Source organism: Anolis carolinensis, chromosome 6 (assembly GCF_035594765.1).
Source record: "Anolis carolinensis isolate JA03-04 chromosome 6, rAnoCar3.1.pri, whole genome shotgun sequence".
NCBI classification, from domain to species: Eukaryota; Metazoa; Chordata; class Lepidosauria; order Squamata; family Dactyloidae; genus Anolis; species Anolis carolinensis.
In genome coordinates, this window is record NC_085846.1 from 7,081,425 (window position 1) to 7,108,154 (window position 26,730).

General features: G+C 41.4%; 3 protein-coding genes, 2 non-coding genes and 1 pseudogene across 6 annotated transcripts; all 6 read right to left on the bottom strand.

The window, feature by feature from the left end:
• Positions 1–1,861: 1,861 nt before the first annotated feature.
• On the bottom strand, positions 1,862–10,443 carry LOC100552881 (histone H3-like; annotated as a pseudogene).
• Positions 5,200–5,271, bottom strand: trnad-guc (transfer RNA aspartic acid (anticodon GUC)). Its single transcript has one exon. It is a non-coding gene; the product is annotated as a tRNA-Asp (tRNA).
• On the bottom strand, positions 5,571–6,238 carry LOC100553081 (histone H2B 5). Its single transcript, XM_003226652.4, has one exon. The coding sequence runs from the start codon at positions 6,182–6,184 to the stop codon at positions 5,804–5,806; it is 381 nt and encodes a 126-aa protein (XP_003226700.1). The 5' UTR covers positions 6,185–6,238; the 3' UTR covers positions 5,571–5,803.
• Positions 6,963–7,034, bottom strand: trnaa-ugc (transfer RNA alanine (anticodon UGC)). The gene has a single exon. It is a non-coding gene; the product is annotated as a tRNA-Ala (tRNA).
• A 4,742-nt stretch (positions 10,444–15,185) lies between the features above and the next one.
• On the bottom strand, positions 15,186–15,737 carry LOC100552683 (histone H2B 5). The gene has a single exon (XM_003226650.4). It carries the CDS (start codon positions 15,697–15,699, stop codon positions 15,319–15,321), a length of 381 nt encoding a protein of 126 aa, XP_003226698.1. The 5' UTR covers positions 15,700–15,737; the 3' UTR covers positions 15,186–15,318.
• A 1,686-nt stretch (positions 15,738–17,423) lies between these two features.
• Positions 17,424–25,005, bottom strand: LOC103280461 (uncharacterized). Of its 2 annotated transcripts, XM_008119568.3 has the most exons (7): positions 24,797–25,005; positions 24,330–24,560; positions 22,760–23,047; positions 21,854–22,177; positions 20,684–20,800; positions 19,033–19,129; positions 17,424–17,669 (listed from the first exon to the last, which is right to left on the bottom strand). In XM_008119568.3, exons 2-7 carry the CDS (start codon positions 24,556–24,558, stop codon positions 17,507–17,509), a joined length of 1,218 nt encoding a protein of 405 aa, XP_008117775.2. In that variant the 5' UTR covers positions 24,559–24,560; positions 24,797–25,005; the 3' UTR covers positions 17,424–17,506. The 2 variants fall into 2 exon arrangements, with proteins under 2 accessions (XP_008117775.2, XP_062840398.1); XM_062984328.1 differs by lacking the exons at positions 24,330–24,560; positions 24,797–25,005 and adding an exon at positions 23,950–24,321.
• Between the last annotated feature and the right edge of the window lie 1,725 nt (positions 25,006–26,730).

Here is a 26,730-nt window from a genome sequence, read left to right on the forward strand (position 1 = left end):
AGCTGCCCCGAGTCCCTTTGTAGAGATGGAGGCAGGGTACAAAATAAATTATTATTATTATTATTATTAGGTTCAAATGCAGACATTTCCCATTACCTTTCTGAGGCTGAGAGAGTGTGACTTATCTAGTGGGTTTTCATGGCTGAGTGAGGATTTGATTTCAGCCCTGATCTCCAGAGTCATCGTCCAGGAATCAAATCAATATGCCCAAATATTTATGGACATTTATTAAGCTTAAGTTAAAACTCTTGTACGCATTGGCTGATTGTTGTGAATGTATAGCCTCATCTACACTGTCATTACACTGTTTTAAACTGCATTATGTGGCACTGTAGATGTGACCATACATTCACAAACATGCCACAACATCACAACTATCAGTTTTAAACTGCATTATATGACAGTATAGATGGGACCAAAATGGATAATTGAAAAGGAAGAAGGTTGTTTGGATTTTTGTTCATCCATGAAGACATGCTTCAGCTCTTTTGCTTTGACAGGGATATTCTCAATCAATGATGTCATCCTGCTGTTTCAGCTACTTTTGAAAGGACACAGGGTGCATCTACAATATAGAATTAATGTAGTTTGATATCACTTTAATTCTCGTGGCTCAGTGCTATGGAATCCTGGGAGCTGTAGTCTGTACTCTTTGGAAGAGAAGGTTGAAGACCTTGAAAAACTCTACCTCACAGGATTCCATAGCATTGAGCCATGAGAATGAAAGAGGTATCAAACTGCATTAATTCCAGTGTAGATGCATCCTACTGTACTGTGTCCTTTAAGTCATTTTTCTACCTACATCGCAAGGTTTGTATACTCTGCCCATGCCAGCTTCTCTTCCATGCTTCAGCAAGACCAAATGAATGGTGACATGGTGTTGTCAAATGCTTTCATGGCCAAAATCATTGGGTTTTTGTGAGTTTTCCAGGCTGTCTGGCCATGTTCCAGAAGCAGTCTCTCCTGACGTTTTGCCCACATCCATGGCAGGCATCCTCAGAGGTTGTGAGGTCTGTTGGAAACTTGGCAAGTGAAGTTTATATATCTGTGGAATAATGTCCATGGTGGAAGAAAAAACTCTTCTGTTGGAGGCCAGTGTGAATGTTGCCATTAGCCAGCTTGATTAGCATCAAATGGCCTTTCAGCTTCAAAGCCTGACTGCTTACTGCCTGGGGGAATCCTTTGTTGGTAAGTGTTAGCTGGCCCTGATTGTTTCCTGTCTGGAATTCCCTTTTTTAGTGTTGCTCTTTATTTATTGTCCTGATTTTAGTGTATTTAAATATATATATATTGGTAGCCAGATTTTGTTCATATTTATTATTTCCTCCCATCTGTTGAAATTGTCCCTACATGCTTGTGGATTTCAATGGCTTCTCTATGTAGCCTGACACGGTAGATGTGGGAGTGGTCCAGCATTTCTGTGCAAGTTTTCATTGCAAGGCTTGTTTACTCAGCCTTCTCTTTCACTCTTTAGGAAGATCAGGTGAAAAGTAACATTAATCGCTGTGCTTATTTATATTGTAAGCAAACTGAGGATACAATTGTAATGTATTTAAAAACAAAGTTTAAAACTTTTGCATTATATTAAGTGTCCTTTGACCAGTAGCTTGGCCACTTGGAACAGCCTCTGGTGTTGCTATAAGGTCCTCCAGTGTGCATGCCGCATCGCTGTGCTGATTGGGTGAAAGAAATTGGTAGTCAGGAATTAACCAATCAGGCTACAGCGCAGGTTATTTTAAAAAACCTTGTCTGGAAGCATTAAAACGATTTAGGATAGAACCTTATGCATTATTCACCAGGTAAGCTTTAGTTCAAGTAGTATAGGGATTGAAGTAAACCTGCGGGTTCTTAGTTTTCAGCACTTTTTTGAGTATGTGGTGGCTCTTAAAAGAGCCTTTTGGAATGTTTTTCTTCTCAGACGTGGACTGGGTTCAAAAGATTGACCCTTAGGCCCTCTCCCCGCGGATGCGCCGGGCGAGCTGGATGTCCTTGGGCATGATGGTGACGCGCTTGGCGTGGATGGCGCAGAGGTTGGTGTCCTCGAAGAGCCCCACCAGGTAGGCCTCGCTCGCCTCCTGCAGCGCCATCACGGCCGAGCTCTGGAAGCGCAGGTCCGTCTTGAAGTCCTGCGCGATCTCCCGCACAAGGCGCTGGAAGGGCAGCTTCCGGATTAGCAGCTCCGTCGACTTCTGGTAGCGCCGGATCTCTCGCAGGGCCACGGTGCCCGGGCGGTAGCGGTGAGGCTTCTTCACGCCCCCGGTGGCCGGCGCGCTCTTCCGGGCAGCCTTGGTCGCCAGCTGCTTGCGGGGCGCCTTCCCGCCGGTGGACTTGCGAGCTGTCTGCTTGGTACGAGCCATTGCCTTCTAGGAGAAAAGGAGCTAAAAAAAGAACTGCTTTCTCCAGGAACAGATAACAATTTGCCTCAGCCGCCTCTGACCGCTGTATTTATACACTATTTCCCCTCGTTTCATTGGTTAGAAAAAAGCAGCCAATCACAAGGTTTGAAATTCCCGCCCTGTGCCGTGATTGGTCGGAGTTCACCAAACCGGTATGTTTCCCTCAGAGCTCTCTTATTTCTTCACTGCTCACATGAGAGAACTAAAGCATTTAAATACTTACTAGCTTAGTATTTAAATACTGTTATGAATTATTCGATTAACGTGTCCTTAATCACTGTTTTAATTAGTGCAGAATTATGTTAAGCGGTAGAAAAACCGAAAGGTTTTTAAAAATATCTCTCGCTGTGCCCCGATTGGCCAATTTCCGATCCTGCTTTTCTTTCATCCAATCAGAGCGCAGCAATTGATGTCACGCTATCTATCAATCGAATGCTGTTGAAGAGCTGGCAGTCAACGGTCTCCGGTGTGAAAAGAACAGTAACAGAAGGCAATCCGATCGAAGGGGCCATATTAAACTTTAAAAATACATTGTTCTAAAAAGAGGTAGAAAGGCGCAATGGTAAAACGCCGGATTAAGGTGTCAACGCCTCTGCAGTTGTGGGTTCGAATCCTACCTCTGCCAATATCCTTTGTGAGACAGGATGACCGCTAGTTTTGCCAAAATGTAAAATTAATTCTGCATTTGTCTGGGGATATGATGAATCAGCTGAGTAACGGCAAAACAATCTACTGGCAGTATAGGAAAGCAGTACAGGAAAGCAACCATACTGCAATGAAATTAACAGGCTGACCTTGGGCAATTCCTTTAGCTCTGGTTACTGAGGAAGGTCAATAGAATTATATAAATATGTCTGATTCATGTTTAAAAGCCATCTATGCTATCATTTTTGCTGGGAGATCTTGCTGAGTTGTAGGAAGTAACCCCAAGGGTCATCTAGGCCAACCCTATTCTGCCAGGCAGGAAGACACCATCAAATCCTTCCCAACAGATGGCCATCCAGCCTCACTTTATAAACCTCCAAGAAGGAGACTTGTTTCTTATGCAGAGTATTTATCTGCTAAACAGCTGATATCATCAGGAAGTCCTTCCTAATGTTTAGGTGGCATCTGCAGTTTGAATCCATGGCTCCATTGCATCCTAGTCTCCCGAGCAGCAGAAAACAATATTGTCTCCTCAATGGGACATCCTTTCAGATATATAAACAAACATGTCTATCATGTCTCCTGGGAATTGTAGTTGTACCAGGCCTCTAAACTTGTCTGCCAAAGGGGTCAGTGCTTCAGCAAACTACGGCTCTCTGGATTCAATATCACTGAGCTGTAGCCATTAAAAGTGTTGTCAAACTGCATTAATTCTGTGTGTTGTAAAAGGCTTTCATGGCCAGAATCACTGAGTTGCTGTGAGTTTTCTGTACTGTCTGGCCATCTTCCAGAAGCATTCTCTCCTGACGTTTCACCCACATCTATGGCAGGCATCCTCTGAGGATGCCTACCATAGATGTGGGTGAAACGACAGGAGAGAATGCTTCTGGAACATTGTCATACAGCTCAGAAAGGTCACAGCAATCCTGCATTAATTCTTTCGATCCAACCAATCTTGCCGGGTTGCTGTGAGAACAATAAAAGACAGAGCCACTTAAAAGACAGGATAGAAATGTAAGGAAAAATGGTAAAGGCACCATCTGAACTAGATTTTCATTACTAAGCTATTATACCATTGCCCTCAGCTGGAGGCCTCTCCCCCCATCACCAACTGATGTTCTGGGGCCAATATATAATATAACATACAACAATATATAATAATGTAATATTGTATTTATTATTTATTTATTAGCGACATTTATATCCCGCCCTTCTCACCCCAAAGGAGACTCAGGGTGGTTTACAAGTATATATACATACAATATATTATACAATATAATACTAATAATACAATATAATAGTAATTATATATTACATGTAATATTTCTAATAATATTACAGTATAATGGTATAGTTCGATATAGTGATATATAATGCTAATATTGTGCTATGCTAATAATATAATATATTGTATGTACATATAATTTGTAAGCTACTCTGAGTGCCCTTCGGGGTGCGAGAGGGCAGGATAGAAATGTAGTAAAAAAAACCAAAAAAACACCAAAGCTGCTTTTCAATCCTGCGATTTGGAAGTGACCTCAAATCATTTCCAAAAATCAGAAGAGGAAGGGGGCAATTGTGAGGAAACTCAGCCCAATCAATATACCATATATTTTGAGCTAACTGTGCAATTTGTTTGCTATTTTCACTCATCCTTTTTAAAATTAAAAGTTGTGGCACATTGGAAAGTCATAGAAAATGTGTTATATACTACATTCTGCATCCCTGTTCTTACCAAATATTATGTTTCCGAAATGTATTATGTTCATTGTTTATTTATGCCATTTTCTCTCTCCATTAAACTCGATGTACAACACAGCTTCACTCTCTTTTCTTCTGTACCTCTCTCCCCAGCTTTGTTCATCACATTCCATGCTCATCCCCAAATTAGTGCCTTCAATGGCCCAAACTACACTAATTCTACAGTACTGGTGTGCCCATAATAGTCATGGTAGTGTGCAACTGGACACAAGTCTCTTATAGACAGGCACTGCTTTTATAAACTAACACACCTGTCACTGTGGAAGACATACCAGGCATTCCTAAGGTCCAGCAAAAAATTTTTATTCGCCTTTTGAAATTATTCAGCTTCAACTGTATATAGATTGTATAATTTCCAAATATTTAAAAAAAAGTGGGGTTAAAAAAATTGCAACTTCTCCCCGTCGGGGAATCGAACCCCGGTCTCCCGCGTGACAGGCGGGGATACTTACCACTATACTAACGAGGAAATTGCTGAACCAGGGCCTCCGTCTAGGCCATTTGTTGCTCTCCTTATGCAAATAGGTCATTTATACTTCATCCTAATTGGCTGACCCATTTCCAGCAGAAAGCTGAGGTCATAATTATCATTAGACTGCACTCTTGAGCCCAGAAAAAGTATGACTTCCAAACCCAAAGATTTGGAAAATAACAGCGGAAATGACCACTGTAAACCATGTTGGGAAATTATTTGAATCGAGCTGCATGTTGACTTTCATGGAGTGTATTTTGGAGCCTGGCACACAAAGGATATGCTATGGGACCATAGGAGTTACAGTTCTATTTATGTAGTATGTATGCATTAATTCGATAGTAGGGATGGATCCATAGACACTAACATAATGCATAGGTCCCAGTTACCAAAATACAATCCCAAAATGTTTCTTTCATTCAAAGAAAGTGTACAGCTCTTTTATTGAGAAAGTGGGCGGCTCTTAAAAGAGCCTTTGGGTCTGGTAGGATCAAACGCCAGCCAAGGGAGGCTGCTGGGAGTTGTAGTCCTACTTGGAGCTGGTGTACTTGGTGACGGCCTTGGTGCCCTCGGAGACGGCGTGCTTGGCCAGCTCCCCGGGAAGCAGGAGGCGGACGGCCGTCTGGATCTCGCGAGAGGTGATGGTGGAGCGCTTGTTGTAGTGCGCCAGGCGGGAGGCCTCCCCGGCGATGCGCTCGAAGATGTCGTTCACGAAGGAGTTCATGATGCTCATGGCCTTGGAGGAGATGCCGGTGTCGGGGTGCACCTGCTTCAGCACCTTGTAGACGTAGATGGAGTAGCTCTCCTTGCGACTCTTTCTGCGCTTCTTGTCGCCCTTCTTCTGGGTCTTGGTAATCGCTTTCTTGGATCCCTTCTTGGCCGCAGGCGCTGACTTCGCTGGCTCCGGCATTATGACTGGGTTCTTCCTCTCACTACAGTTCAGAAGCAAACTGATGCCAAGATCCCTGCCGGCCCTCGTATTTATAGGAGTGCTATGCAAATGAAGGGTTCCATTTACCAGTTTTCTATTGGCCACTGAAATGGCTTTTCGAACGTTGAGCTATCATTGGTCTACGAACCCGCGCCCCAATTGGCTGTTTGAGAAATTCACCTTGCTGACTATTGGTCGCGATTTTAAGTGTTATCCAATCAAATTTGCACATTTTGAAGCCATGGGGGAAATCAAGCTAATCAATTCTAGTGAAACGGTTCAGTCCACCATAGACAAAAGAGATTTTTTTGCTTCCCTTTTGTTTCTGGTGCTGATCTGGTTTAATTTTATATTTCTGGTTTCTGCTTTTTAAGCTTCAGGCGTTCGTATTTGCCTATAATAACAGATTCCGCTCTAATATAGGCAGTTACCACCACCTCAACAGCAACAACCTTGATAATAATGGTAATAATAGTCTATACCACTTCCCATTTCGATGCTTTATATAAAGTTTGCCTTCCTGAACTGCAATCCGAACTTTATTTTAAATGTCGCTTTTATTTCAATTGGAAAAAAATATATAGATTGATATATGTATATACAGATAAACCCCGCCAAATTGGAAGAGACTTAAATCTCAGAGGAAAGATTTCTTCTAATGCTGAAAAATGTCTTCCAGATATTTCACTACCATAAATCTTTTATTTACATTGGGATAAAAATGCTTTATCCCGTTAAGGAGCGAGGGGAAAAAATGTGGAGATGCCGGGGATCGAACCCGGGGCCTCATACATGCAAAGCATGCGCTCTACCACTGAGCTACATCCCCGAACTGATGAACAGAGCGCCATTATTCCATCAAAAGGAATTCCATTCGCATCTAAGGCAGGAAATGCAAGTCACTAAATTTGATGTTGATTTATTTTGAATACTGGATGCTACAAATCTCCAAATAACATTGATACATTCTTGGAAAATAAGGGGGTACTGTTCCATTAACATCATCCAGGAAATTTCGTTTGAGAAAAATAATAGGAGTTAAGTGTGACATTGCGTTTGTGAACATAAAACTAAGGAATGTATTTATTTATAAAGTGGCGCTACTTTTGCCTAAGCCTTTAGATCACATTGGAGGAACTGGGCTCTACCGGCCAATTGAGTCTTCACCACAGACATCAGAAGAACTGCAAGGCCAAGAACAAGCCACGAGAGTCAACCCAAAGGAAAAGTGTTGTTGCATACATCAAGGCAACCACTGACCACAGAGGGAAGTTACAAACTATCTACAGATCCACCTAGAATTTCCAACAAATGCTACATTCAGCAAAGGACAAGAGGGATCCTTTCACCTCTGCAGGAGTCTCCCATATACCATGCAGCTGTGGACAAGTCTAAAGAGGGAACACCAAACTCAGCAGCATCGCCCAGACATGAATCAAGGAACATGAAAGGCACTGCAGACTAACCCAACCAGAGAAGTCAGGCATAGCAGAGCACTTGATGAATCAATCTGGACACGGTATATTATTTGAGAACACAGAAATGCTGGACCACTCTCACAACCACCATGTCAGAGAAGCCATTGAAATCCACAAGCATGTGGACAATTTCAACAGAAAGGAGGAAACCATGCAAATTAACAAAATCTGACTACCACTATTTAAAAAACTCTAAAATCAGGACAATAAATAAAAAACAACACTAAGAAGACATGGGAATTCCATACAGGAAACCATCAGGGCCAGCTAACACCTCTCAACAAAGGATCCCCCCCCCCCCCAGGCAAGAAGCAGCCAGGCATTATTTATTTATTTATTTACAACATTTAGATTCCATGCTTCTCATCCCGAAGGGGACTCAAAGCAGTTTACAAATTATATGTACATACAATGTATTATATTATTAGCATTGTACAATATTAGCATTATAAATTACTATATTGTACTATACCACTATACTGTAATATTATTAGTAATATTACATGTAATATATAATAATTATTATATTGTATTATTATTAGCATGATATGGTATTAAATTATATTATCAATATTATATTTACATACAATCATATTATTATATATTATTGTATATTATACTGCATAGGTAAAGGTAAAGGTTTCCCCTGACATTAAGTCCAGTCATGTCTGACTCTGGGGGTTGGTGCTCATCTCCATTTCTAAGCCGAAGAGCCGGCGTTGTCCATAGACACCTCCAAGGTCATGTGGCCGGCATGACTGCATGGAGTGCCGTTACCTTCCTGCCGGAGCAGTACCTATTTATCTGCTCACATTTGCATGTTTTTGAACTGCTAGGTTGGCAGGAGATTATACTGCATACTATATTATATATACAGTAGAGTCTCATTTATACAACATAAACGGGCCAGCAGAACGTTGGATAAGTGAATATGTTGGATAATAAGGAGGGATTAAGGAAAAGCGTATTAAACATCAAATTAGGTTATGATTTTACAAATTAAGCACCAAAACATCATGTTATACAACAAATTTGACAGAAAAAGTAGTTCAATACGCAGTAATGCTATGTAGTAATTACTGTATTTACGAATTTAGCACCAAAATATCATGATGTTTTGAAATCATTGACTACAAAAATGCGATGGATAATCCAGAATGTTGGATAAGTGAGACTCTACTGTACTATATATATAAGCATAGCTTGTTACTGGGGACCATTCAGTAATGTATTGTCAATACTCTAATCAAGGTGGCCAATTGCAATATTCACACCTGCCTCAAGCAGACAAGAGTTCTTTCTCCCACCCTGGACATCATTCCACAGGAATATAAACCCCTCACAGACCTCACAACCTCTGAGGATGCTTGCCATAGATGTGGGCAAAACATCAGGGGAGAATGCTTCTGAAACATGACTATACAGCAGAGGTCCCCAAACTAAGGCCCGGGGGCCGGATGCGGCCCTCCAAGGTCATTTACCTGGCCCCCGCCCTCAGTTTTATAATATAATATTTTATATCATTTTAAATAATATAATATATTGTATATACATATAATATTTATAATAATATTATAATGTTATACAATATAACACTAATAATAATACCATATAATAATTATTATTATATGTTATATATTACATATAATATTACAGTATAGTGGTATAGTTCAATATAGTAATATATAATGCTAATATTGTGCTATGCTAATAATATATTGCATGTACATACAGCTGCTCTGAGTCCCCTTCGGGGTGAGAAGGGTGGGATATAAATGTAGTAAATAAATGTAGTAAATGAATAAATAAATAATTTTAGACTTAAGCTTGCCCAAAGTCTGAAATGACTTGAAGGCACACAACAACAACAATCCTAATTAACTTGACTATCTCATTGGCCAGAAGCAGGCCCACACTTCCCATTGAAATCCTGATAGGTTTATTTTGGTTACAATTGTTTTCATTTTTAAATATTGTTTTGTTCTTTCATTGTTGTTGGTGTTTTGCACTACAAATAAGACATGTGCAGTGTGCATAGGAATATGTTCGGGGTTTTTTTTCAAATGATAATTTGGCCCCTCCAGTTTGAAGGGTTGTGGACCGGCCCTCTGCTTTAAAAGTTTAAGGACCCCTGCTATACAGGCAGGAAAACTTTCAGCAACACATTTGTTATATCTAGGCTCATTGCAAGAGTTTATCAGACCGCATTTTCAGAAATACCATGAATCACTTGCAATTCATTTAGGATTAAGGAAATTATTTTTATGTAGTGGTTTCTCCAAGTTTTGGAAATACAAGACTTGCTCTGTATCTGGGTATAACAGCAACACAGCCTTTTCTGAGAAAGTGGGTGGTCCTTAAAAGGACCTTTTGGTTTTGCTTTCAGAAAATTGTTTCAGAATTTTAACCGCCGAAGCCGTAAAGAGTGCGGCCCTGGCGCTTCAGGGCATAGACCACATCCATGGCGGTGACAGTCTTCCTCTTGGCGTGCTCGGTGTAAGTCACGGCATCGCGGATCACGTTCTCCAGGAAGACCTTCAGGACACCCCGGGTTTCCTCATAGATCAGCCCCGAAATGCGCTTGACGCCTCCACGGCGAGCGAGGCGGCGAATGGCGGGCTTGGTGATGCCCTGGATGTTATCGCGAAGCACCTTCCTGTGCCTCTTGGCGCCTCCTTTGCCCAAGCCTTTGCCTCCCTTTCCACGTCCAGACATCTTCACTCACCGATTGACGAAACAAACTGTGCCGTAGCCTAGAAGCGCTGCCTTATTTATAGCGCCAGGTCCGACCAGAGGGAAGACTGAGCATTAGTTTTTTTCGCGCCTTTTCTTGACCAACCGCTACTTCACTGCCGCCCCCACTAAGCTCCGCCCTAAATCAGTTTGAACCAATGAAAAGCGGAGGACGGTTCAATCCTTCAGTTCATCGCCTCCTCTTTTTCCGTAGCCATACCAATTCTTTAGAAAATACTTGTTAGAAGTTTTTAAAAACGCAACAGAAAGTGCTGAACAGTGTTTTTAAATTTTAACGGTTTTATGTGATTCTAATTAATTAATTAACTTTATTTTTATCCCATCATTCTCCTCAAATTGAGACTGTCAAAATTCTAGGTTTAATTCTATTATATATGTAGTAGGTTTTAAATTGCATTGTTTTTAATGTGAGCTGCATTAGGTCTCATTTAAAAGAGGAAAGCAGGTTGCAAATAGATTTCTTTCAGACCTTAAGGTGGATTAAAATAGAACAGATACATTGCAGTAAGACCTTTATCAGGCCAATGAATAGGCCAAAAATACAATCTGCAAGCTTTTGAATCTGACAATGTTAGAATTTATTTTAGGAGAAGATATGTGATGATGTGGACATGTTCCTTCTCCTGAAATATAACATACAGTTCCTGGGATTCATTGAGCAGCAGGCTCCCATCCAGCTACTAATCAGGCCTGACTCTGCTTCACTTCCTTTAGGGAATCACAAAATTGGATCTTTGGGATATTGACAGTTTAGTTTAAGATGGTAGTGAAGGGAAGTTTGATTTATCCTTGCTGGATATGAGGCATCCGGGAAACAAAGCAAGGAAGTAAACATTTTTTGAAAATAGATATATATCTCTTATTAAAAACCAAGGCAGCACCTTTAGGAATCTAACCAGCATCTGTCCTGTGTTAAGCTTAAAAACTTCTTTGTTGGCAGAAAACAGTGAGTACTTTGAGAGGCTTCTGTGCTGAGAACCATGTTTGTTTACTCATAACTTCATGTATTTAAAGATTCAGGCACATTTCTTGTCAGGTTAAGCTCAGGCTGTGGCACAGGCTGAAGAGGGGTCCTCCAGGGGGTCCTCCTGGATTCAGCGTTGACGCTTGAGGCTCAGGTGTCGGCGGTGGCCGGGAGGGCTTTCGCACAACTCAAACTTGTGCGCCAACTGCAACCATGCCTCGTGAAGTCTGATTTGACCACGGTGGTCCATGCCCTAGTTACCTCTAGACTGGACTACTGTAATGCGCTCTACGTGGGGCTTCCCTTGAAGACGGCTCGGAAATTACAACTGGTCCAACGCTCGGCTGCCAGATTAATAACAGGGGCGAGTTACAGGGAGAGATCTACTCCCCTGTTTAAGGAGCTCCACTGGCTGCCGTTCACTTTCCGATCCCAATTCAAGGTGCAGACCATCATTTATAAAGCCCTAAACGGTTTGGGACCCACCTACCTTCGTGACCGTATCTCCTACCATAAACCTGCCCGATCTCTTCGATCATCAGGGGAGGCCCTCCTGTCGCCACTGCCTGTATCCCAGACCCGCCTGGTGGGAACAAGGGAGAGGGCCTTTTCTGCTGTGGCCCCCCGTTTATGGAACTCACTGCCCATCGAAATTAGGCAAGCCTCCACTCTTTTAGCCTTCAGGAAAGATTTAAAAACCTGGCTTTTCCGATGTGCTTTCGGAGAGTAACTATTACACACTTCTTTTGTTACTCCCCCATCATCTACCCTCTAGATTGTTTTTATCTTATGTCCCTGGTCTCCGTGATTGTATTCTTATCCTTTTCTCACCCCAAGTTTTAATTAAGTGTCTCATGCGGCCCGCCCTGTTTTTATATATATATATATATAGTGCTGCAGTGTATATGATTATTTATTGTATTGTTTAATTGTATTGTGATATGTTGTTTTATATTTTGCTATATTGTACTGTTCTGGGCATGGCCCCATGTAAGCTGCCCCGAGTCCCCGTTGGGGAGATGGTGGCGGGGTATAAATAAAGTTTTATTATTATTATTATTATAAGAGCAGCTGCAATGAATCACTGCAATGAATCACTCTGACCAGGAGATCATGAGTTCGAGGCCCGCTCGGAGCCTATGTTTGTTTGTCTTTGTTCTATGTTAAAAGGCACTGAATATTTGCCTATATGTGTAATGTGATCCGCCTTGAGTCCCCTTCAGGGTGAGAAGGGCGGAATATAAATGCTGTAAATAAATAAATAAATAAATAAATAAAACATTTCAGTTTTTATCTTTAACTAATAATCTTTAACAGTCTCTTCAAAATTTTTGTTGATTTGTACAGCTCTCTCTCTCTCTCTTTAATAGTCTACTTTCAAAGAAAACACAAGCCTCAACACTTCTAATGCCTAACACTGCCTTTTGCACTCTAACAGACTTCTGTACTCAAGCGGACCCGAGGCTCAACTGACTTCTATCTGACATCCTTTTAAAAGTGAACATTATAAACCGTCACTGAACCAGTTACATAGTCTGCAGCCCTGCTGACTGCTTTAAGTCTATAAAGATAACTGCAAACCAAAGAAGACACACACTTCTGGAAATAAACCAACACATTATAAAACAGACAAATATCAAATAGAGGAGGCTTGAGAAGGATGCAATCCCAATAATCCTATAATCCCATGGCAATTAAAGTGGAGTCCCTATTGGAATAAGCAGTGTAAAGCTAAGGTTTTAGATCCCCATGTATTACCTTCCAAAACCCAAGGTTCCCTACATTTGAAAAATGTACAGTTCGCTTTTTAAAAAGTGGGCGGCTCCTTAAAAGTTTTGAACAGTCTTTGTATGACAACTTCCATGGAGTGTGTTTTGGTACCCTGGCACATAAAGGAGATGCTATGGAAGCATGGGAGTTGTAGTTCTACAAGACACCATTCCACTATGTCTCCTGTGTCAATATAATATATAATACTATGCTATACTAATGATATCACATTGTATATACATATAATATTGATATTATAATGTAATACAATATAATAAACTATTTTAATTGTATATTAAAGACTTGGATGTTTCGGTTAGCCTTTGGTGAGTCAAGCATTAGCTAACCCCATACAGTATTATCCAGTATTTATTAGGTCCCTATTTTATTATCTATGCATTTTATCTCATCATTGTACAGTAGAGTCTCACTTATCCAACATAAACTGGCAGGTAGAACGTTGGATAAGCGAATATCTTGGATAATAAGGAGGGATTAAGGAAAAGCCTATTAAACATCAAATTACATTATTTTACAAATTAAGCACCAAAACATGTTTTACAACAAATTTGACAGAAAAAGCAGTTCGATACACAGCAATGTTATGCAGTAATTACTGTATTTACAAAATTAGCACCAAAACATCACAATGAATTTAAAACATTGACTACAAAAACATTGTCTACTAAAAGGCAGACTGCATTGGATAATCCAGAACACTGGATAAGCGAGACTCTTGTATTCTTGCATAGATGGTTTAGTCCAGGGGTCCCCAAACTAAGGCCCAGGGGCCACATGCGGCCCATCGAAACCATTTATCTGGCCCCCACAGCAGCAGCAGCTCCCTCCTCCGCACGTCTTTCCCACCTCCTCCTTCGCCTGGTGCGCGCCTTCCAAAATTTTGCTTGTTTATAATGGTATTTTAATTATCGTTTAATTAATAATTAATTATTAAGGGGTGCTTTGCTAGTGCTTTTAGTGCACAAAGGCAGAAGGAGATTGTACTAAATGGCCCAAGGCGTCTTATTATTATTATTATTATTATTACTATTGACACAACGACACAGTACAATACAGCAAACAAGATAGATATGCTGGATTTCGTATCACAAAATCACAAGTCAAACACTACCCAAGTGTCTAGGACTGTGTGATGTATTTTCGGATGATGTGCACAGATCCCAGTAGAGTGGCTTTATTATTATTATCATCAACAACATTGAGACTGGGTGGCCATCTGTCAGGGGTGCTTTGCTGGTGCTTTTGATGCACAAAGGTAGAAGAGGATTGGACTAATTAATTCAAGGGGTCTCTTCCAACCCTCTTTATTATTTTTATTATGATTATGATGATTATTATTAACATTGAGACTGTATTTGTTCCCCTTTTGTTTTCGTTTTTTTTTACTTCAAAATAAGAGATGTTCAGTGTACATAGCAATTTGTTTATAATTTTTTTTCAACTATAGTCCGGCCCTCCAACGGTCAGAGACTGTGAACAGGCCCCCCTGTTTAAAAAGTTTGGGGATCCCTGGTTTAGTTCCTCTACCTATGTAGACGACAGAATTGTATTTGGTGGTTGACTGATGACTATTATAATACCTTTGTTTTATATTGCATTTTGTTTTATCTTCTTACATTGTGAATTGTATGTATGTTTTTTATCTGATTATGCTCTGCCCCATGTAAGCCGCCCCAAGTCCCCTTGGGGAGATGGTGGGGAGGTATAAAAGTTTTATTATCATATATTACATGTATTATTACTAATATTGCAGTAGTCATATAGTACAATATAGTAAAACATAATGCTTATCTTGTGCTATACTATACATAGTATATTGTATGTACGTATAACTTGTAAGCCACTGAGTCCCCTTCGGGGCGAGAAGGGCAGGATATAAATGTCATGAATAAATGTATGTGTAGCTACATCCTAACTGCATTAATTCAATAGTTGAGGTGCACCCATAGACCTTGCTTTAATAAGGCTTTAAGTCCTAGTTATCAAAATATAATCCCAAAATGTTTCTTCCATTCAAAGGAACAAGTGTACAGCTCTTTTATTGAGAAAGTGGGCGGCTCTTAAAAGAGCCTTTGGGTCTGGTAGGATCAAACGCCAGCCAAGGGAGGCTGCTGGGAGTTGTAGTCCTACTTGGAGCTGGTGTACTTGGTGACGGCCTTGGTGCCCTCGGAGACGGCGTGCTTGGCCAGCTCCCCGGGAAGCAGGAGGCGGACGGCCGTCTGGATCTCGCGAGAGGTGATGGTGGAGCGCTTGTTGTAGTGCGCCAGGCGGGAGGCCTCCCCGGCGATGCGCTCGAAGATGTCGTTCACGAAGGAGTTCATGATGCTCATGGCCTTGGAGGAGATGCCGGTGTCGGGGTGCACCTGCTTCAGCACCTTGTAAACGTAGATGGAGTAGCTCTCCTTGCGGCTCTTTCTGCGCTTCTTGTCCCCCTTCTTCTGGGTCTTAGTGATCGCCTTCTTCGACCCCTTCTTGGCCGCAGGCGCTGACTTCGCTGGCTCCGGCATTTTCAATCACTCGCTTCTCCGCTCTCTCGGAAAATGAGCCGCTGACCGCCTGAGTCGGCTATTTATAAACAGCCGTATGCTAATGAAGCACCCAAATCCAACTTCCTATTGGCTCAAGAAGCCAACTCTTATTGGTCAGTAGAGTCCAATCCGCACGTTCTTATTGGTCAGTGTGGGAACGTTGGTTAAGAAGCCTCCATTTGTTTAGTAGCGCGCGCTGGGAAGTTTGATTCTATTGGTCGGAACGAGAGCGCGCTCTCATTGGTCAGATTTCTACAGCCGCCCAATCAAAAGAGTGCATTTCAATCGCAAGGTTTTGAATTGAGGGGGGTGGGGAAGACTTCCTATTTCTTAGTGATAGGAAGGACATTGTTTTTCTTCTTTCAGAATCCCATTAAAAAGCCCCCTTTTAATCTGAATGATTGAATTAGCCAAAAAAAAGTCCTTACTTGTTAAAGGTTGATTTCATATCTTCACTCTCATTGGTTGACTCTACAGTATAGAATGAATGCGTCTCGATGCCAATTTAACTTCAGTGGCTCAATGCTATTGTCATGGGATTTATAGTTTGATGAAGCATCAGCACTCTTGGGCAGAAAAGGCTAAAGGCCTTGTAAAGCTATAACTCTAATTACCCCATAGCATTGAGCCAGGACAGTTAAAGTGGGGTTAAGCTGCATTAATTCTACAGTGCAGATGCATTAAGAATCTGTATTTATACAATATACCCTTAGATTTGAAGCTGGTCAGCGTGGATCAATGCTACAGCCAAGCTGTAAAACATATTTATATAAATATGTAACCCAATTAATTGGGTTGCTGTGAGTTTTCTGGCCTGTATGGCCATGTTCCAGAAGCATTCTCTCCTGACATTTCGCCCACATCTATGGCAGGCCTCCTCAAAGGTTGTGGGTTCTGTTGAAAACTAGGCAAGAGGACTCTGTGTGTGTGTGTGTGTGTGTGTGATATGGAATGTCCAGGGTGGAAGAAAGAACTCTTGTTTTCTTGAGGCAGGTATGAATGTTGCAACTGGCTGCCTTGTTTAGCATTGAATAGCCTTACAGCTTCAAAGCCTGGCTGCTTCCTGCCTGGAGGAATCCTTTTGTTGGGCCTAGTTTCCAGCAGACCTCACAACCTCTGAGGATGCCTGCCATAGATGTGGGTGAAACATCAGGAGAGAATGCTGCTTCTGGAACATGGTCCAGAAAACTCACAGTAAGCCATGAAAGCTTTGGACAACACAAACCCAATTAAATTATTTCTTTTTCCTTACTCTGCTACAAACAAAACAAAATCAGTTTTCTATATTTGAAAATTCCCCCAACAGAACTGGAAAGTAATCAGTTACAAGCAATGCCACTAATTTGTTTTGAGAGAAAGAAGGGTGCTCCAAAGTTAATTTTCCAATGTACAACACTTTATTAGTGCAGCACATTTCAACTGATCTAACAAAAGTCACTTTTAAAGAAACCTGGAAACATTTTGAATGTTTTTCCTTCACAAAGTTTACGACTTTGATGGTGTCAATAATAAATCTCCGTGAACAGCAAAAATATAATAGGGAAGCAATATGAAGTGCAACAGGTGACACAAGAAGATATTTGTTATTGGGACTGGCGGATATCAAAGATTACTATGAACCAGCAGGCATGGGCCAACCCGGGCCCTCCAGGTGTTTTGGACTTCAACTCCCACAATTCCTAACAGCCTACCGGCTGTTAGGAATTGTGGGAGTTGAAGTCCAAAACACCTGGAGGGCCCGGGTTGGCCCATGCCTGCTGTAGGTGCTTCTTCCACTCTTCAATGTCTAGCTTTGTGTTCTGCTTTTGACTTGACGTGGGATGTTCTTGTACAGATCCTCTTCTTTTTCCTCTTCTCCCAGTACCTTGAATCCATTCTCCATCTTTGACGCTGGCTTCGGTTGTGTCAGAACAAGAGGTGCAAAGCTTGTCAAGTGTGATGGCTGAGCGCTAGAAAAGCAAAGAAAAAATTGAGGGCGACTTTAAACCAAAGTGTGGTTGTGTGTGGCCCCTAAGGCTGTTTTCATGGCACTCAAAGCTCCCAAGGCCACCTTTTCCTGAACTTCCTCCAAAAAGATAATTTACTTTTTGAGATAGTTATGGGGCACTCCTGTATTGTCTAAAGATTAAAAAAAACAGCACTCATTAAATGAATCTATTGATTTAACTATGTGTGCATTTACACTGTAGAATGAATGCAATTTGACACCACTTTAACTGCCTTGGCTCAATGCTATGAACTGAGATTTGTAGTTTGGTTAAGCACAGCACTCTTTGGCAGAGAAGGCTAAAGACGATGTAAAAATACATTTCCCATTATTCAATAGCATTGAGCCACAGCAGTGAAAGTAGTGCCAAACTGAATTAATTCTACATTGTTGATGCACCCTAATGCTGGATCTACACTGCCATATAATCCAGTTTCTGAATCCAGATTATCTGCTTTGAGCTGGACTATCCTAGTCTGCACTGTCATATAACCGAGCTCAAAGTAGATAATACAGATTTAGGAACCAGATTATATGGCCGTGTAGAAGGTGTGAGGATTTGTAAAAGAGGCACCATGATGTGGTGAGTTGACTGGAAAGGGCATGTGTCGATGGCTGATTGGCTGAGTTAGCCAGGAGCCAGAATTCTGATTGGCTGCTGCCTCTAGCTTGGTGCTGAGACAAACGGTTTTAACTGCCACTTTCATCTCTGAGAGTAGCTGACTGGAACTGATCAGGAAGGAAATGGCTGCCATACTCTCCGAAGCCTGATTATTTATAAGGCAAATGAGGCATATTTAAAGACTGTTAAAAGGCACTGTTTATTCCCTATGTTCTCAGTGTGAAATCAATATTGTTGCCCTGTTTGATCTTTTGAACTGAAGTATAGATACTGTTACTGTTACAGTGACCTTTTATTATACTGCAGGGTTTATCTTGATTCAGAAACTGTGGTAAAGCTTCTATTTATTTATTTCTACAACCCCCAACAGATGGGCCTTAGACACAAATTCATTCAAATTGCAAGAAAGGGAGACTCCGGCCTCATCTACATCGCCATGTAAAATCCAGACTGGCAGTGTAAATTCATATAATCCAGTTCAAAGAAGATAATCTCAATATTGTATGGCAGTGTAGATGGGACCTCCATCAAAACATTAGGAAGCACTCCCTGATGGAAAGAGGTGTTTGACAATTTATATTATTGCCTATGAAGATTGTGGAGTTTCTTTCTTTAGGTGTCTTTAAACAGGTTGGATGGCTGTTCTGTGCATTCATTGTTTGAATAGATGGGATCCGATACAATTCCATCATTCTACCTTTACCTGTATAATGGGCAATTAAGACGTCTCATTTCAACATATTCGAAATAATTTTCTTCCTTGTGTTCCTCTGGCCGAACTGTTTCCTGGCGTTTTGGTGCTTAAACGGAAAACAAAGACAAAGAGGATGAGTGAAAAATGTGATATTAATCTTGTTATAGATATCTTTGTGATAATGATACTGCAATTTATGGATGGAAAGAACATTTGCTGGAAAAGGCCTCCGAACTCTTGGAAAAACCCCATCTGGAAGAACAGAACAGCTGAGCTAATTTTGCATAGTTTTCCTCTGGTGTTTGCACATCCCAATGTAAGGAGTAATTATGTTGAGCAGAAATGTAGGTGTTACTCTGCACAAAAGTGATGATCTTTGTTGAAATAACACTTTTCCTGCTCAGAAAGAAAGCATTTCCTGTGCACAAAACACTGTTTCCTGAACAACCCCCCCCCCATTTATTTTAATCAAGAAAAATCAAAACTCACATAAGCTTCTACAGAGTAATTTTGTGTAATGTTTACATTAAGCAGAAAACTTAGGCAGAAAAAATGACATGCAAAAAGGTACAGAATTGGGGGTGATGCCTGTCTCAACAGCAATCCATGTGAAAAAGATCTTGGAGTCCTCACAGGGAACAAATTAAACATGAGCCAATAATGTCATGTGGTGGCAAAAAAAGCCAATGGGATTTTGGCCTGCATAAATATAGTGTCTAGATTCAGGTAAACCATGCTACCCTTCTATTCTGCCTTGGTCAGACCACACCTGGAATTACTCTGTGTCCAATTCTGGGCACAGCATTGAAGGGAAATGTTGACAAGCTGGAATGTGTCCAGAAGAGGGCGACTAAAAGGATCAAGGGTCTGGAGAACAAGCCCTGTGAGGAGCGGCTTAAAGAGCTGGACATGTTTAGCCTGCAGAAGAAAAGGCTGAGAGGAGACACGATAGCCATGTACAAATATGTGAGGGGAAGTCATAGGGAGGATGGAGCAAGCTTCTGGAGACTAGGATGCGGAACAATGGCTTCAAACTACAGGAAAGGAGATTCCACCTGAACATTAAGAAGAACTTCCTCACTATGAGAGCTGTTTAGCAGTGGAACTCTCTGCCCCAAAGTGTGTTGGAAGCTCCTTCTTTGGAGGCTTTTAAGCAGAGGCTGAATGGCCATCTGTTGGGGGTGCTTTGAATGTGATTTTCCTACTTCTTGGTAGAATAGGGCTACACTGGATAGCCTACGAGATCTCTTCCATCTCTAGGATTTTATGATTCTAAGATGCATAGATAATTTGCATTGAAGTCAGTTTTGACTTTTGATGACCACTTCATAGGGCCTTCTATGCAATATTTCTTCAGAGGCAGGTTGTAATTGTCATCTTTGGAAGTGACACTGTCATACAACTGAATTATACAACAATGTGATTTGCCCAAGGCATCCCAGCTGGGCTTCTATGGCTGGTCAAGGATTCAAACCCAGATCTCGCACTCAAACCAGACCAAACCTAAAAACCTCCAGTGAAGAAGACCTTTTATGCATTAGCTCCCAGCAGCAGTGTTAGATTATTTGCTGTTTCTTCCGAGTGGTCCTTCTGCATCTCTAAGGGCAGATCTCGTGCTGGGCTAAGAAATGACACATTCTCAATCCCGTCACGTACGTACCGCTCTTCTTTCTCCCGAAATAGTAAGCCAGAGGGACCATGGGGAGCACCATCGCAAGCGGAATTACCATCCACACATACAACAATGTTGATGGTTCGCAAGGCTTCGGGGCCAAGACTGTAAGAAATAATTTAAAGGGTGTTTACATTTTTAGGTTGGTGTTGTAATGCTCCCTGTTCTTGTGGTTGGAGGAACTGGAAAAAGTGCTCATAATACTGGCTGCTAACTTTAGTAGTCACCCTTTAAAGCATTATACGAGGGTTGAATGAAAAGTAATGCCTCCACCTTCGTAACTCCTCAACAGATGGCAGTACTGGTATGCAGCAGGTCCTGGTTTGTTCAGTAAACTCTCCTCTATACTTCCATTTGGCAGGAAGCCTTAGCATTGAATGGTTGTGTTGTTAAAGTGCAAAGTATGGAACCCTGCGCAGACGGTCAGTCAATGCGACTTAAGCAACGTGCAGTCATTGAATTCTTGACAGCAGAATGTATCACCCCAAAGGAGATTCATCAGAGAATGCAAGCTGTTTGTGGTGATTGTGTTGATATGAGTCCTGTGCATCGTTGGGAGAGTAAGTTTAAAGATGTTGAGGTGGGAACATCTGACTTGCGTGACAAACAAAGAGTTGGATGTCCTGTGACAGCAACCACTGAGTTTCACAAGCAAAAGGTTGACAGATTGATTCAGGATGATTGTTGTATCACTCAGAGAGAAATTTCAAGCATAATTGGCATTTCACAAGAACGTGTGGGTCACATTATTGCTTTGCTTGGCTGTCGGAAGATCTGTGCATGATGGGTCCTGTGAGACACTGGTTGCAGAAACAGACTTGTGACGGCTTCAGAAAACTTGTTCATCGTTGGCAGAAATGTATCCAATTGTCTGGTGATGATGTGGAAGAGTGAATAGTGGTAGTTAAAGAGCACCTTATAAGGATTATTTCTGTGTTTGATTTATGAAAATATTCCCATCCAAACCCTAGTAACGAAGGTGGAGGCATTACTTTTCATTCAACCCTTGGTTTCTTGGGGCTGGTTTCCAGAATCATAGTCTAGTACTCTAACCACTACATCACTCTAGGTTAACAGCAGTTACATTAGGTTATCACATTGATAAAGGAGATGGTGATTATTTCTAGGTTCTGCCCATCGCAAGACAAAATGACTCACCTGTGAGATACACCGTCTGGCTCCGGGGAGAGAGGGTCCACCCATTGCTGCTTTTTTCCTCATACCTGCAGGTGAATATCCCAGTTTGAATGGGTCCCGCATGTAGGATATGTACAGAGGAAGCCTTTGGAGAAGCCTCTTCAAGTTCTCTGGACGTTGGAGGTTCCTCAAGGCTGGAGGTCATCATCTCCACCTCATTCCTGAAGAAGTGGAACTTTCTCTTTCTGTTGGTCTGGTGGGTTGAGCAAGTCAAGAGCAAAGACTCTCCTTCGTTCATTCCTCTGGGTGGAGGATCCAACCATAGGATGGGAGGAGGAAGGGGATCTGGAGGAATCGTCCACAAAGAAGTTAGGTTCAACGTGGGCCATGAAATGCCTTGCTGACTAAGACTTTCAGTGATGCACCATTGGATGTAGTGTTGCATCAAAAGCCAGTGCATCTACACCAGGCATGGACAAACTTCGGCCCTCCAGGTGTTTTGGACTTCAACTCCCACCATTCCTAACAGCCGGTAGGCTGTTAGGAATGGTGGGAGTTGAAGTCCAAAACACCTGGAGGGCCGAAGTTTGCCCATGCCTGATCTACACTCTAGTTTGATATCATTTTAACCACTATGGCCCAAGCTATGGAGTCATAGCAGTTAGGGCCCTTCCAGACAGGCCCTATATCCCAGGATTTTCTGTTTATCCCAGACTCATATAATCCAGTTCAAAGCAGAAAACCTGGGATCAGATCCTGGAATCTGTAGGTCTGTCTGGAAGGACCCTTAGAGTGATGTCAAACTGCTTTAATTCTACATGGTAGATGCACCCTGAAAACAAAACCTCATTGATCAGTGTATGTCAGGATTTTCCTAGCATGTTCTGCCCTGGTAGAATCCAAGAGAAAACAAGATATAGACCTCACCCAACACCGAGATCTTGATCGCTTTGCTTTCCAGGTACAGAGTCTCCTGCCCAGGCTCCTCAACGTAGTAAATGCAGGAGAACATCCCGCTGTCTTGTGGAGAGAGGTGCAGGACGTGCGTGAAGTTCCCCGTCAACAATGGGAGATGGGAGAAATAGAGGATCCACTTGCGGTTAGTAAACTGGACCCTTGATATGCGATGGTTTGCTGCAGCTGAACATGTGAGGTTTATAGATTCTCCGGTACTATAGACTTCTTGTTTGGGGGAAACAGAGAACGAAGGAGGACCTGGGAGGCAAAGTGTTCGGAGGCGAGAATGTTAAAGAAAGTAAAGAAATACTGCCTGAATTCAGCTATATTTGGTCTTCCATTTCCACAGGTTATGCACTTACAGGTTCTATCACTACTACTACTACTACTACTACTACCACTACTATTTTTGTAGTACTGTAAAGTCTCACTTATCCAACATAAACGGGCCAGCAAAACGTTGGATAAGCAAAAATGTTGGATAATAAGGAGGGATTAAATAAATGCCTATTAAACATCAAATTACATTATGATTTTACAAATTACGCACCAAAACATCATGTTTTACAACAAATTGACAGGAAAAGCAGTTCAATACACAGTAACGTTATGTAGTAATTACTGTATTTACGAATTTAGCACCAAAACATGGCAATGTATTGAAAACATTGATTACAAAAACACTGACTACTAACAAATTGACTACAAATAAAGATAGAATTGCATAAAATGAACTTAGAGTAACAACACTGTCAAAAAATAAATCCATAAAACATTCAGTCCTTGCTGCCTAGAGAAAGATCTGAGGATCTGGGCAGGAGGCAGACTGCATTGGATAATCCAGAAAGTTGGATAAATGAATGTTGGATAAGTGAGACTCTACTGTAGTAGTATTGCAGTTTGACAGAACACGAACTGCCATGGCTCAATCCTATGGAATCTGGGGATTTGTAGTTGTGTGAAGTATTGACTCTTCCCTGTTGGAGAGCCCTGGAGTCACCACAGACTTTAAATCCCAAATCCCATGGGGTGGAATCATTGCAGTTAAAGTGGTGTCAGACTGCTATAATTCTACGGTGTACATCTGTTTTGATGGGACTTGGTAAATCAAGACTGGCAAAAATCCTATGAATATTATAGTTACTAATTGGGATGAATACCTGAAATATGGCTGTTAAGTGTTGGAAATCTTCAACTACACAGCTTGTAAATAACCTGTTGATAAGAGTGACTTCTCCCAATCGATAATTGGTTGCTATTCCATGGACCAGAATATTGACTGACAAATGGAGTTAAATGAAAGTTCACATAAAGCAGTAAGTACACAAAAAACAAAATATAAAAATAATTTAAAAAATGAAAATATACAGTTTTGCCTGTTATCATCCTGCCTACTGCAGGATTGCCGGTTGCAACAGAAATATACCAAAGACTTGGAAAGTCAGCCCTGCTAGCTGAAAGCCAGTATGAATCAACCTTGAATCTATTAATAATGAAAATGAATTGACATCTTCTTAACAACAAGGAAAGTCCATTTTACCTGCAGAAGCGGATTGCCAAAGGAGCTGGAAAAACAGCGGAAGAAGAGAGAGGCATGAGACTTTGAGGGAAAGAGAAAGATGGAGATGATGAATTGCCTTCTGATAGGGCTGAGGTGAGATATTTTGCTGGGTGAGGTCTTGCGTCAATCGGTACTTCTTCACCAAACAAAGATGTTTGATATCCAAAGATGGCTCAGTTAGAAAGTCCCACATCCACTTCTCTCCCATTGCTAGCAGTAAAACAGAACAAAATAAATCAGTGGCCATTTCTTACTATCTTATGGATTGTTGGCTTGAGTTTGAGGACCATCTCAACCCTACCAACAGTGGAGAAGGATGCACCACCAGTGCTTTCAGGACACCCACATTTTCCCATCTGAAACAGCCTGTTTTTTTCTGTCCAATGAAAGGGCCGTCCCTGTTCTATGAGCTAGATAGAGAAAAGTGGGGCAAAGAGGTCACCAACCTATTTCCAAGGCAATGATGATCTTGATGGTCCCAGTTGAGTCCTCAGGTCTACTTCCACCCAGTTCTACCTTAGCAGCACTATTATCTTGCAAGACAGAGATCTAGCCAGGAAGCGTCACCTTTTTCTCTCACTTCCACCCACACGCAAAAACAGCAAACCCACAACTCAAGCCAAGCCAACACACAACTCATCTTGTGGGCTTTGGTGAGCAGAAAGGTGTGCATTTCTTGCCGCTGAAGGCAGCTTTCCACATCCGCTTTCCTGTGGCTCCTTCTGTCTTCTCTCACCACCAAAGCCTCTTTAGAAAACAAAAGAACTGCTGCATGGAGAAAACAATGGAAGGGGAAAAGAAACATGGGTGGCTAATGTCTCTTTACAATGTGTATTGTGACTAATATTTTGTTAGAAAACATTAATCAAAGAGGTGGAAGTCGGGGGGGGGGGGTGAAAAGGAACGGCAGAAAAGGCAGATATCATCATTGGTTGCATCAGTGACACTCAGCAAATCTCCACTGTGACAAATTCAACCACATTGACCATTTGTGGCCCTGCAACCTTCAAAGGTTCTTCATTGACAGGTTTACACACATTTCCACATGTTGAACCTGAACTGACCGCCAATAACAACAATTGGGCCGAAGGAAGATAACCTAATGCTGAGGATGTTGCATATATTGATTTCAGTAAGGCCTTTGACTAAGGCTTCTTCTACACTGCCATATAAAAATCCAGATTATCTGCTTTGAACTGGATTATGTGGCAATGTGGACTCATATAACCCAGTTGAATGCAGATAATGTGGATTATTTGCTTTGATGATGATGATGATAATAATAATAATAATAATAATAATAATAATAATAATAATAATAATAATAATACTTTATTTATACCCCGCCACCATCTCCCCTTGGGGGTGGTTTACATGGGGCAAAGGCCCGAACAACATTGACGAAATAAACAACAATATAAATACAATTCACAGTATAAAAGATAAAAACAGTAATACAATGTAAAACAAGAATAAAACAGTTGATAGTATCAGTCAACCACCAGGCACAGTTCTATCATCTACTTAGGTGGAGAAACTGGAGCAGCAATGCAAGAATAGAATGATACGTTAAGTGCATAGACAGTAAAGACCTAATAAAATACAGGATAGAATTATACCATCTGGGGCTGATTATCAAATGACTGTCTAACCAAAGGCCAACCAAAACATCCAGGTCTTTAATGTGGATTATATGGTAGTATAGAAGGGGCTGCAGTCCCCCATGATCTCACAAACTAGTAAAATGTGAGTGAGATAATACTACTGTTAGGTGGTTTTGTAATTGTTTAAGTGACTGAACCCAAAGGGTGCTCCCCAATGGTTACTCTTCATCGTGGAAAGAAGTGTCTAGTGCAGGCATGGGCAAACTTGGGCCTTCTCTCCAGTGTTTTGGACTTCAACTCCCACAATTCCTAACTGCCAGCATGGGCCAAAGTTTGCCCATGCCTCGTTTAGTGGGCTTTTAAGTACTGTTCAACATCTTTATTAATGACTTGGTTGAAGGTTTAGAGGGCAGGTAGATCAAGTTTGCAGATGACACCAAATTAGGAGGGACAGCTAATACTCCAGAAGACAGGATTAGAATTCAAAATGACCTTCTCATATTAGAGAATTGGGCCAAAACTAATAACACGAATTTCAACAAAATCTGGGATATTTAACTTAGACAGAAAAAGGATGGATGATGCCTAGCTCAATAAGATACATGTAAAAGGCATCTTCGTGGATAACAAGCTGAACATGAGCCAAGAGTATGATGCAGCAGCTAAATAAGCCAATGGGCTGCATCAAAAGGAGTATAGAGGATTAAGGGAAGTCATGGTGCCTCTCTATTCTGCTTTCTTCAGACCTTACTTGGAATAATAACCCTGTGTCTAAT